The 13,076-nt window shown below is 32.7% G+C and overlaps 2 protein-coding genes across 2 annotated transcripts; one reads left to right on the top strand and one right to left on the bottom strand.

Annotated features, from left to right (window-relative positions):
- Window positions 1–545: 545 nt before the first annotated feature.
- LOC112735530 (zinc finger BED domain-containing protein RICESLEEPER 2-like) lies at window positions 546–1,092 on the bottom strand. Its single transcript, XM_025785064.1, has 2 exons — window positions 753–1,092; window positions 546–574 (listed from the first exon to the last, which is right to left on the bottom strand). The coding sequence occupies exons 1-2, from the start codon at window positions 1,090–1,092 to the stop codon at window positions 546–548; spliced, it is 369 nt and encodes a 122-aa protein (XP_025640849.1).
- A 7,567-nt stretch (window positions 1,093–8,659) lies between these two features.
- LOC112733955 (ubiquitin domain-containing protein 7SL RNA1-like) lies at window positions 8,660–9,502 on the top strand. The gene has a single exon (XM_025783097.1). The coding sequence runs from the start codon at window positions 8,660–8,662 to the stop codon at window positions 9,500–9,502; it is 843 nt and encodes a 280-aa protein (XP_025638882.1).
- The last annotated feature ends 3,574 nt before the right edge of the window (window positions 9,503–13,076 follow it).

Here is a 13,076-nt window from a genome sequence, read left to right as displayed (position 1 = left end):
GAATTTAAATCCAGTTTTACTTACAAATCGGTTTAAATCCAATTTTTTAATATCCAAATTTAAAATTCGATTTTTTTTTGAAAATCCAGTTTTAAAACCAGTTTTTTCAACCAAAAATCCAGTTTTAAAACTAGCTTTTAAAATCCAATTTCCAAACCAGATTTTTTAACAAAAAATTCACTTTTAAAACCAGTTTTTAGAAATTCAATTTTCAAACCATAATTTTTTTTAAAAGTAAAATTAATACCAAAGTCATTTTAAAGTGTATAGGTTCATTACAATTAGAATTTGGTTCTTTATAAATCTAATGACAATAGCTAATCTATATAACATTTAATCATTCTCAAAACATAAAAAAGATACCATAAAAAAATCTCTCTAAAACAACACCACAAAATATCAAAAGATGTCAAGTTGCCAACAAAATCATCAAACAACCACAACTTTTGAGAAAAATATATATGCAAATAACAAAATATACCTTTGTCATTTTGAGACAAATCTTTAAATGAAAGTATTAAACTAAATGTGAATGCTAATCATACCTAGTCATCATCAAGATTATCAATTGATGCTGCCATAGAACAAGCACCATCATTAGAGGAAAATATATATGTCAAGAGAATCAAATTAATTATCAAGTTTATATTCAACAACTTTTAATTGGTAACTAATACCTAAATTTTAAAATAGCAAGACGACAAAAACAAAAATAAAATAAAATGAGAAGAAATATGAAAAAAATTCTATACCTTGATCAACTTGTTGAAGAACTTCACCATCATCATCTAAAGCAGAGAAAAGATCTTCCTTAAGCCAATCTCCTGTGCAGACTAAAGCCTCTACCATTCTAGGTGTTAAGGAACTGCGGTATGGATCGAGGACTCTTCCTCCAGTACTAAATGCAGAAACAGGTATAGTCAAAACCTCGCGAGCCATATTTCCAAGAATTGGAAATCGGGTTGAGTTGACCTTCCACCAGTTTAATATATCGAACTTATGCGAGTATGGCTCGCATTCTTCTTGTAAATATCTATCAAGTTCAGATCTTGTATTTGTTCTACGACCGGTTGCTTGCAGAAAAAAACCCATGTCATGAACATCGGTATTAATGTTGTTGACTTAAACATCTTGCGTATCAGTTTCACTTGCTTCCTCATAACTTTGGTATTGCTGATAAAGTAACTTTATGCACTTGGACAACTTTGACTTCAATTCGCCTCCTTTTTTCTTCTCCAAATAAATAATCCAAAAAATAATTGACATACTCAATCTTTTGCATTGGATTAAGTACGATAACAATCAATAACAACATATTCACCGAATCAGGATTGCCCCAATACTTCTCATACTTAACCCTCATCCTTTCTGCTATGGACATAGTACTGAAATCAACAGAATCACAAGAATGACGAATAAATCGTCCAATTGCAAATACTTCCTTCATATACATATCACTAGTAACATATAAGGTACCAGAAATACGTATAGTGGCATCACTGAACACTTGCAAAAAAGGTATAATGGAGTAAGCATACTCCTAGTCTAAATCAGAAGGCACACCTCTCCCTTTTCCTCCACTCATCTCTCCTACATAGGTATTGTCTTTCAAAGCAAGCAACTCAAATGCTTTGCGATGTTTCAAAGCTACCTCTAACGTTTGATAGGTAGAGTTTCACTTAGTCTCAACATCCATGCAAGGCAAGCCTTTATATTAGATTTTTTCTAGTTCAACACACTTTTGAAACCTAGTGGCTCTAGATGGAGAAGATCTAACATATTTTACTGCACTACGAATCCTCAAGACTGATTCATCAATCTCTTTCAACCCTTCTTTTACAATCAAGTTTAGAATATGTGCACAACACCTCATGTGAATAAATTCACCATTCAAAATAATGCTATTCCAAGAACTCAATCACTGCTTTAGATATTTAATTGCAACATCATTAGATGATGCATTATCAACTGTAACACTAAATATCCGATTCAAATTCCAATTATTTAAACAAGACTCAACTGTTGCTCCTATACCCTCTACTGAATGACTTGTCACTTGGCAAAAATTAAGTATTTTTTTATGTAATTTCCAGTCCAAATCAACAAAATGTGCTGTCAAACTCATAAGTAAAATTTTGAATTGAAGTCCAAATGTTCGTTGTTAAACATACTCTACCACAATTTGTCAAGAGAAAATTTTGCAACTTCATCTTCTCTTCAGCATAAAAAGCTCCAATGTCACGTGCTAATGTAGTCCGTGAAGGAACTTTGAATCTTGCTTGTAGGGCATACACAAATCTTCGGAATTTCGAGCTCTCAACGAAGCGAAATGGTAGCTCTTCCCCAATAAACATTTCCACAAGTGCCCTTCGAGCCTCCTCTTGGTCAAATTGGAAGCACTGGGTGAATTTAAAACACCACGCTCATCTATAGTCGGTGTGGTCATTGTTTTTTTTCTTTTGTTCGAATCATTATTAGAATTTTGCTTGCATCTTCTCAAATGACCTCACATTGAACCGGTTTTGTTCCCATATTGTATTAAACAACCACAATATTTGCATTTGGCCTTCTTCTCGGTAGCATTCTCTGCATCAAAATGACCCCAAACAACTGACCGATTTTTACGAATATCTGACGGTGGAAAAGATGATTGAGTGCTAGCAGACATCCCTGCTGTCATATATCCCTGCAGACTCAAAATTTGGTGCCAAACATATTAAAATTAACACAAACTAATTCTTAACATTTAGAATATCAATGCTATTAACATCATATATAATACAGAAAATAATACAAAACATATATAATGCAGAACAGAAACAGAAGTAAGTACACATAGAATTTATAGGTTAATAAATTAAAACCTTTATTATTCTTTAATTTCAGTTATTACTGCTTACTACTACCTTACATATAGTTGGACCTTATTGTTCTTTTTTACACATTATTTTTTACTAACTAGCATGGTTATTTATTACTAAGAGAGCAAAGTTAATTCCTTTCAACTAGCTAGTGTAGAATTTGTATACATGTCATACTCTAACAACAATATAATAATTATTACTAATAAAATAGAGAAACGTAGTTTTATAAAAAAAAATTCACAAATAATAACCAGTGATTATCATAATCCATAATCATAATTCATGGTATTGAACTGCGATTTTCTCTTCCTTCTATATATAATTATAGAACTTTTAATAAGAAGTTGTTTTTATCGTTTATAAAGATACCTTTATTTCTTATAGTCACCAGAAAAAAGATCAGATACCTTTCTTATAAAAAGAGAATTTTCTAATATTTAACTAAAACATAAATGTTACTTGTTCAAAAAGAAAATTAAGAAAATCTATAAACAACAAAAATGAAAGATTTGGATATCATTACGATTTTGACTTTGGGTTTGGACGCAACAAAGCTAAGTCCTAAGGCTAAGTTAAAGGTATTCTCATACCAGCGGCTGTTTTTGTCATTTTCTCCTTAATTAATTAATGAACCATGATAGTTTGTTTAAATTAACATTAATTAGACTACTAAAAAAAGTTAAAAGTTTTAAATATCTTGGGTGCATCATACAGGATAATGGAGAGATTGAACAGAATGTAAATCATAGGATCCAAGCAGGTTGGTCAAAATGGCGGAGTGCATCTAGTTTTATATGCGACAAAAAAGTACCTTTAAAACTTAAAGGTAAATTCTATCGCACCGCTATAAGACCGGCTATGCTTTATGGTACAGAGTGTTGGGCGGCTAAAGGAGAGCACGAACATAAGCTGAGTGTGACAGAGATGAAGATGTTGAGATGGATGAGTGGTCATACGCGATTGGATAAAATAAGGAACGAAGATATAAGGGAGAGAGTTGGAGTAGCACCCATTGTGAAAAAGATGGTTGAATCGCGTCTCAGGTGGTTTGGACATGTGAGAAGAAGACCGATAGAACATCCAGTCAGGATGGTGGATGAGATGAAAGATGGACAAGGGGCGAAAGGCAGAGGAAGCAAGACCTAAGAAGACCATCCATAAAGTGGTCAAACGAGATCTACATGTAAACAGTCTCTCTGTAGACATGATACATGACAGAGCACAATGGCGTCGTTTGATTCATGTAGCCGACCCCACTTAGTGAGACAAGACTTTGTTGTTGTTGTTGTTGTTGTAGACTACTACTAAACACTAATCCTTAATCCAAGGATCATTAGCTAGCAAAGCAATTATGATTAACCATTGACCCTTATTGTTACCTTTCATGTTCAACTTTTCTATTTCATATAAGTTATTATTTACAACTGTAAAAGTAATTAGTAATAAGAATAAAATTATGATCCGGATAGTAGGCTGGTAAAGAAGTTGTCTAAGCAAGAAACGTTATTGCAGGGTTGGAATCAGGCTTCCAACAATGGAAGTGAGGTTTCAGAATTTGCAATTGAGGCTGATTGCTATGTTGGAAGCAGAGCCTTCCCAACACTACCAAATGTTGCATTGAACATTCTGGAATCTGGCCTCGGTATCTTTGGAGTTAGTACTACAAATAATGGCTCACTACAAAAAGGAATTCATTCTGATATATGGGTTGACAAACCCCAAATGTGAGGTTTCCAGATTATTGTACAACTAAACTAGAATGTTTTAAGTACAATAAAGGAAAGAGGTCTCTAATTTCAGTTCGATCTATATCAGCTTCATACAGGATTCTCCTCAATCCATAATTCAAGAGAGTGAACCTTATTACAGCTAATCTACTTTTCCAACTTTTGGTCGCTCATGCTCACAAAATTTTGAATAAGTTACCTTAATCTCTATCTACTTTCTCTTAAAGAGGCATCATAAGACTGGAAGAACTTCTACTTCTGAGATTCAGGACACAATTTAAGATTGACAGTTTGAATCAATTATTTTCCGAGGATAATGTATGAGTGTTTCAGTTGTTGATGCTAATAACTGAATGAAAAATGCAAAATGCTAAACCAATAAATTACTGACAGAAAATAACTTGTGTATTTGGATGAACTTATTTTGGGCTCAAAATGTTTAGGACCAAAAGCTTTCAAATATTAGTACAAAAATGAATTCATTCAGATATAATTTTGTGCTCATGTTCTATAGAAACAGCATATTACGCAAATGTCTTATTCAAATGGGATATTACATATTATGCAAGTTAAAGAAAATTAAGACGCAAGTCCATAATTTTCATTAATTATCCTAATAGAGATTTGAAGGTACAAGTTCTGGTTTCTTTGCTAGTAGCCAATTCTAGATGGCAGAACTTTGATGTATAGAGTTCATGCTTTGGAATCTAGGAATGAATAATCAGAATGTACTTTAAAGTGCATGCTATAGAAACTGAAACCTATGTACTATAAGCTTCTAATTGAACATAAATCAAATGAATAATCAATGTTCTCTAAGGATTAGTTTCTGTTTATATGACCCTCTATTCTTCCTTGTTACTTCCATTATGAAATTATTACACAAACTTTGAAACCTAGCCTTTTAGATTTGCGTTGACTTGGTTTAATTTCATCTTAACTCAGTGTGTAGTGGTTTTATTCACTCAAGTTTGAGAGTAATGGAAAGAAGAATAGATACACGTTTTGAAGCTTTCCAGAAGGAAATAAACTCAATTGGTTTGGGTTTTGACATAGCCCAAGATATAGATTTTGGTAACTGTAAGAAGGGTTCAAGGTTGTATATCAATCAAAATTTTTTCCACTTGTATTTTTTCCACCTTACATAATTATACATCTCATGATCTATCAACAGATGTTCTTAACACAGTAGAAAAAGGAAATTTTGGCTATGTTCATTGATACATTGCATACAGAATTGTACAATTGAAAACTTACAGGAACAAAATGCACCAAACTTAAGTTTATCACAGTTTTATAGTCAAAAAGAAAAAGAGGGAAAAATCATACCTCTTAAGCCACACTACAGTGATAAACCAAAATAAGGGTTCCTAGGTAAGTTTATATTATTCTGTTGAAATGATGGCACAGCAACTAAAATGGGCAGAGGCAAAGTAAGAAGAAGGAGAAACAGAGGTACTAACCTTGTGAGGCGGTGACCCAGAGCCCAGAGGCAAGAAGCACGAGCAGAGGCGAAACTGGAAGCCCACACCTGTGACGGCGAGTCGGCGACGGTAAAGACGACAGCGGAAAAGACCAAAGGCAGAAGAAGAGAAACAGAGGTGAGGCCATTGAACGGTTGAAGGAAACAAATCAGTGCCGGTGCCAGTTGCATGCTCTGGTGCCGGCTGCGGGGGAGACTATCCGATCGAAGGAGAAGAGCTGAAGGAGAAGAGGATTGGATTTGTGCGTGAGTTAAGCGTGAACTGGTTTACACTAGAGGTGTGCATGGCCCGGTCCGGCTCGAAGATCCGGTCCGACCTCGAATACTTTAGGACTATTTTGGTGTGATTTTAGGGTCTTGGTCGGGTAAGGGTCTCAAAAATAGACCCGATCATTATTTCGGGTCGGGTTCGGGTAATAGTTCGGGTCACCCGAAGTCGGCCCGGTGGCCCGGTCATCATACACAATTAATATTTTGTGTTATTAGTGATGGATGATGGCTATTCTTATGTGAAATTTAAGTATTGTAAACCTTAATATTGTATTATTAGTTATTATAAGACTATAAGTTAATATTTTATGTTTAAAATGTATAAGATTTTAGACTAATACATAATATTGTGTTATTTGTATTGAATTAAATATTTGGTGTATTAGACAATATTAGTATTGATTATGGTTATGCTTAATTTTAGAGAAGAGTTGGTTATTGTTATATTTTTCTAAGTGAATTTTACCATGTCAAATAATGGTTGGAGTATTGAAAATTTGGATATTTTCACATGCTAGCTTATAAGAAAGTATCAAGGTAATGTAATGTTAACGGCCCGATTTTTATCCGGTATAATCGTGGCCCGAAAGTGTATAAATTTCATCGGGTCTAGAACCGAGTTCGAGTATAATAAATAAGCTCGATATATATTTCGGGTCGGGTCTGAATCACATTAAACCCAATTTCACCCGACCTATGCACACCCCTATTTTATGCAATTAGAATTAGGATTTTTTTTAAATTTGAATGTGGATCAATGGATTTAGAATTAGGATTTTTTTGGAATTTGAATGTGGATCAATGGATTGGATTAAAAACCAAACTATAAAATAAATTTAATTTGGTTTGGATTAGGTGTATTCAGGTTTTGTATTAGAGTGTCACGGATAGGGGTGGCAAAACGGGTCGAGCCCGTCGGGCCGATCCGCTAAACCCGCTAAAAAATGCGGGTCGGGTTAGGATTTGGAGCCCACCAAATTAAAAAAGCCCGCCAAGCCCGCACCACCAAATTGGCGGGTTTTGGCGGGGCGGGGCGGGCCGGTCCGCCGGGTCGAAGATTTTTATTTATTTATTTATTTATTAAATAAAAAGTGCGATTACTATTATAAAATTAATAATTATAGAATTTTTAAATACTTTTTTTCATTTTTTGTTTTTATTTTTCTTTTAGTTATTAACTTTATTTATTTTATTTTACAATTTTGTATATATGCTCAAATTATGTGACTTATTTTTAGATATAAAGATGATTCTATTGGCAAATATTATTTTGAACAATTTTATTGAAGTTACAAATTTAAAAAAAAATAGTAAAAAATTATAGTATAATTTGACTATTTTTTATTTGTATTTGATTTTTTAATTATTATTTTTTGGTTAATTTTAATGAATTTTATTTTTTTTAAAAAAAAGAAGCGAGCTAACTCGCCAACCCGCCAATCCGCCATAAAGTGGGGCGGGCTAGCATTTTGAACCCATTTTAATTGGCGGGACGGGCCGATTCGCCCCGTTTATAGGGCGGGTTGGAGCGGGCCGGCCCGCTTTACCACCCCTAGTCACGGATTACATATAATTGAGTTTGTTGCATTTGCATCTGATTTTTTAAAATATTGTATTTACGTAACACTTTCTCTCATTCATTTTATTTATATAAATTAGCCTCATATTCATCAAAAACTAAAAAATTATAACTTTTGTGTTCATTTTTGTTATTAGACTATTAGTTAAAAAATTGATTTTCTATCTACTAAATTTTTGCCCTTCATTATTTATACTATAAATTTTATTATTTTTTTTATAATATTTTTTCTAATATTCTCTCGTGCATGTTATTATTTTAGTTTATATGAAATTTTTTTCTTATATTATAATTTTATTAATCCCACTAAAAAATTAAATTAAATAAAAAATTAACATAAAATAATATTATAATTATAAGTAGTGAAAATTTATATTTAAAAGAGTACTAAAAAATATTTAGAATACTAAAAAATAAATTTAAATAATATTTAATTTATTATAATATATTTTAATATAAAAATTACTAAACACAAATGACACGTTAATACCAATACACTTTTAATTAAAATCAAATTTATACAAACTTTTGTTTTTAAATTTTAATCCAAACACATATTTAATTGTGTTTGATGACTAATTGTAGAATAAGGCTTAAATATAGGAAACTGAATAAGTCATATCAGCATGAAGTTAGAGCATATCAAAATTCTGTTAGAGATTTATTCTATTGTCAATTTGACTCGGCAAAAAACAACAGCCATTAACAAATTTCACTTACTCTTTCACCCAACACTATGGATGTGTATTTTGATATCCAAAGAGGGAGAACCTTCTGCATTGAAATTGGATACTTCGACAGTGTTCTTGAGATCAAAGAAAAGGTGCACAAGTATCAAGGCATTCCCATTGCAAAACAAACTCTCATTTTCAACGGCCATATTCTCCAAGACGATGGCGACGTTTGGAAGTACGACATTCTTAACAATTCGCACATCCAACTCGTCGTCGCGGACTCAGACAAGTCGCCCATTGCTGGTATGATCAAGATCGAAGATGTACCAGCAATAATGAGCGACTTGTCTCCCGCTGTCATCAAGGTCCATCTCAATTTGAAAATCGCTTCATTTAAAGCACACGTTCCCGTGGAAATGAACGTAACCGACACCGTTTTGAAACTGAAAGAAAAGATTCAAGAAATGGAAGGTGTATCGACAAACAAGATTCTCTTACATGCAACAGGAACAGAATTACACGATCATCAGCTACTGAAAGATTGTGACATTTCAGACAAGTCTGAAATTGACGTGAGTCTGAGACCATCGCCTACAACTTCAGCTGTGGCTAGTAGCCGCGGCAGCGGTAGTGGCAGTGCTTCGAAGAAGCTCAAGCTAATGGTGTTGCCAAATACAGAGACCAATAAGATACCTGTGGAAGTGAATGCATCGGATAACGTTAGAGAGTTAAGGAAAGAATTGCAAAAGTTGCATCAGAATTTGCAATTTCATTTACCACAAGAAGGTTATTTCTTCATTTACAAGCAGAATGTTATGGATGACAATATGTCTTTTCGATCGCACCATGTTGTTCAAGGTGATACCATTGAAATTTTCAATGGTAGTGTCACCGGTGGTTCATGAATCGGAAGAGTATTCATCAATTTTGCATAGGCCTCAAATTTTTAGAATAAGTTTAAGGTAGGTATAAAATCATTAATAACAACTGCTTTTCTTTTGCAATTTTAAATGTAACTAGAAGACCTAGTGACATACAATCATTCTAGTTCTTCGTAGAATATTTATTAAACTTGCAACCCTCATAATATACATCATGATACTCATATTTTGTTAATAATTTATACATGTTTTTTTATTAATTAAAAAAAATTAATCTAACTACATTATTGTTAATTGATAATAACTACACTTTTATTCCAATGTTTAAATACATTATTAATTAATAATAATTAACTTTTTTTTTTCCAATAGCAAGAGTATTTTTTTGGCTAACATCAAGAGCATTTATTGTACTAATAATATTTCTTTTTCATTATTAATAAAATAATTATATTAAGTATATATTAAAATTAATCACTAATATAAAATATATATTAAAAATTAATTATTAATATATTGATTTAGTGGCTAAAATTTTTTTGTGTGCACATGAGATTTTTATAATAAAATTGAAGGTGTTAAGATATTGAGTTTTGTTAAGATTACGTGCCTTGGATGGGAACTATGGTATTTTTCCCTGGTTTTCCCATTTGTTAACAATCTTAAGAGAGTTGTTCTTATCTTAACAGAGAAGGAGGGACTTTTTAGTTTGACATGTTGCAATGTAATGTTTGTTTCTCTCTCATTTTCTTTAATCAACTAGTCACAAAAAAAAAAAAAAATCTTTAATCAACTTCTACGAATAAATAGTCAAAAATCACTTAATTTTTAAATTGATCTCCGAAAGATTAAATTAATCAAAATTATTCTTAAAAAATTTAAAATTAATTATGTTAGTTCCTTCATTTATTCTGTCACTAACAACGTTAAATTTTATTGACGTGGCACGTTAGCTTGACAACCCAATCCAAACCCAGATCCTACCCGCATCAAACCAAACCCAAATCGAGCAAAGAATAGAATTTCTTTCTTCCCACATTTAACAGCTTCTCCGTCTTCTACCTGAAGCTCCACCACGTCGCCACCCTGTAAGGTGTTCTACGTCGCCGTCGGTCCCTGTACATTCCTCTACCACGACGCCGCCGATCCTTGCCCGCAATTTCTCTTTGGCGTGAATAGGTAGCTGCTGCTTTGCTAAACACCCTCTGCCTAATGTCGCAAAGATCGCCGTCGCTGGGCCATCCAACTCCTCTCCGCCCTCTTCCTCAGTCACTGCCACGGGCTTCTGGTGGAACGTGGTCTCTTCCTCCGCTGCAACTTGCACCAATCTGCTCTGCTTGTGTCGGTCTTTCATAGATACTGTCAAATTAGAACAAAGACCATTCAATCGAATCTTGCCAAATCAAGGGCACACTACCATTAAAATAATAAATTTACAAATTTGAGCGTTCATTGTTGTTGAACAAAATCTTCGCTCCCTAGAAAAAATCAAATTTTGATGGGTGGGTGATTTCATTTTTTAGCTATTCCTATTGCTGGTATCTGGATTGAAGTCTCTCAGAAATTTTATTGAGAATGAGCATCATAAAGTCATTCTATCAGGGAGGAGTTACTTCAGGTCTTGTTCATCTTCTTCTGACATATTTGAGAGTGGTAGCTTCTGATTGTCCTAAGGAGTTTAGGTTGAGAAGGGACCGTATTGCTGAGATGCTCTTCTCTTGCAAGCAAATAAGGTGCGTGGGTTGTGACAGGGTTGAGCTCTCCTTGGTGATGGTGTTGATGATGGTGGTGCTCGTGGTGGTGATGATGATGATGATGGTGCCTATATAAGTAATGGTTTTCATCACAATCGGAATGGTGGTGTTGAGTTTGAAGCTGGGCAAGTAAGGAGAGTAAGATGAATAACTCAGGAGATGATATTGATGATCATGGTGACATGAATGTGAATAGGGTCCTTAGAAATTATAGCTTTAGTGAAGCTGAGGCATTGACTGATGAAATGGAAGAAGAGTCAGATACAATAGTTTGAATCACTGAGGAGGCTGAGATGCGTAGAGGAGAAGGAGACTAGGAGAGTATGTGACCGTCGGGTTGAGTTGTTGGGTTAGGCTCCGGTTTTCTAATGGTTTGGGCCCATCAAGGGGTCTCAATTAGCAAAATTTAACGGCGTTAGTGATAGAATAGACGGAGGGGCTAACGTGATTAATTTTAAATATTTCAAGGACAATTTTGATTAATTTAATTTTTCGAGAATCAATTTGGAGATTAGGTGATCTTTTAGGGACTAATTTAACTATGGAAAAGTATGAGGAACCAATGGAATATTTGTACAATATGTACAATTGAGGTTTAGAGAGTATTAGAGATATAACCATTAGTGTTATCTTTTTCCATCAAATGAAGCTTTTGAGATTAGTGGTATCATGACATGATATTAGAGTTTTAGATCCGAAAGGTTAAGGGTGTGTTTGGCAAACACGTTGGGGAGGAGAGAAGCCCGTTTGAGCTTCTTGAAAGTTTCACTTTGATGTTTGGCAATTTTTATCTTTCTGAACGCAGAATTGATTCTGCTTCTGAACCCACGTTTATGAGAAGCTCAAATTTGTAGCTTCTGCATTTCACGTTTCACGTTTCACGTTTAGGAGAAGCTAAAATATTTCTTTTTTACCAACCCTACCCTTCATTTTCTTCTATAAGAATGATACGAGTAACTATTATCTTCACCGTCATTCTTTGTAGTTCTTTCTACTTCTTTATAGTTTTTTAGTTCCATTTTTTTTCATCAAAATCGTTTAGATTTATTTCAATCACTAACAAATTGAAATTTATTTATTTTTATTTGATTTTATTCATATGAATTTTATTTATGTTTTATGGTATTTTTTTGTTCATATGATATATGTTGTTGGTTTTATGGAATTTTTATTATTTCTTATCTGTATAATTTTTTTTCTATTCTTTGATGTACTCTATTTTTGTTTTGTATTACTTTTTTTATTTTTTATTTTGACTTTGTAAAATTTGTAATTATAATTATTATATACTATGTTTATTATCAAAATTTTGACTAATATAAATTATGATCCTATAAAAAAAGGACAAAATAAATAAAAAATTAATTATAAGTAACAATAGAGTCATAAATAATGAAAATTTATAGTCTAAAATAATACTAAGTTAAAGAGTAATGACGATACTAAAAAAAATTATAGAATATTTTCTTTTTGTGTGACATTATAAAATTTATAGTACTTTCTTTTATATTTTTATTTTTTATTGTATTTATTTTATTTATATGATAAATATTTTTTATATTATTTTTTATAGTATTCTGATTTTGCAGGTATATAAAATTGATGTCTATTTTAGTAATTTTTCATCTAAAAGTGATTTTGAGTAGTATAATCCAAACAACATTTATTTCACTATAATCAATTTTGATATAAAAATAACCAAACATAAATCACGTTAACCCAAACTAACTTATCATCAAAATCAATTTTACAAAATCAATTTTATGCAAACTCCAGTTTGCAAACTGTAATCCAAACACACACTAAGAGTTTGATCATTGGTGAACCCCAAAATCAGTTTAAGC

Source organism: Arachis hypogaea, chromosome 3, assembly GCF_003086295.3.
Source record: "Arachis hypogaea cultivar Tifrunner chromosome 3, arahy.Tifrunner.gnm2.J5K5, whole genome shotgun sequence".
Classification (NCBI taxonomy): Eukaryota; Viridiplantae; Streptophyta; class Magnoliopsida; order Fabales; family Fabaceae; genus Arachis; species Arachis hypogaea.
This window is presented reverse-complemented; position numbering and strand designations above follow the sequence as displayed.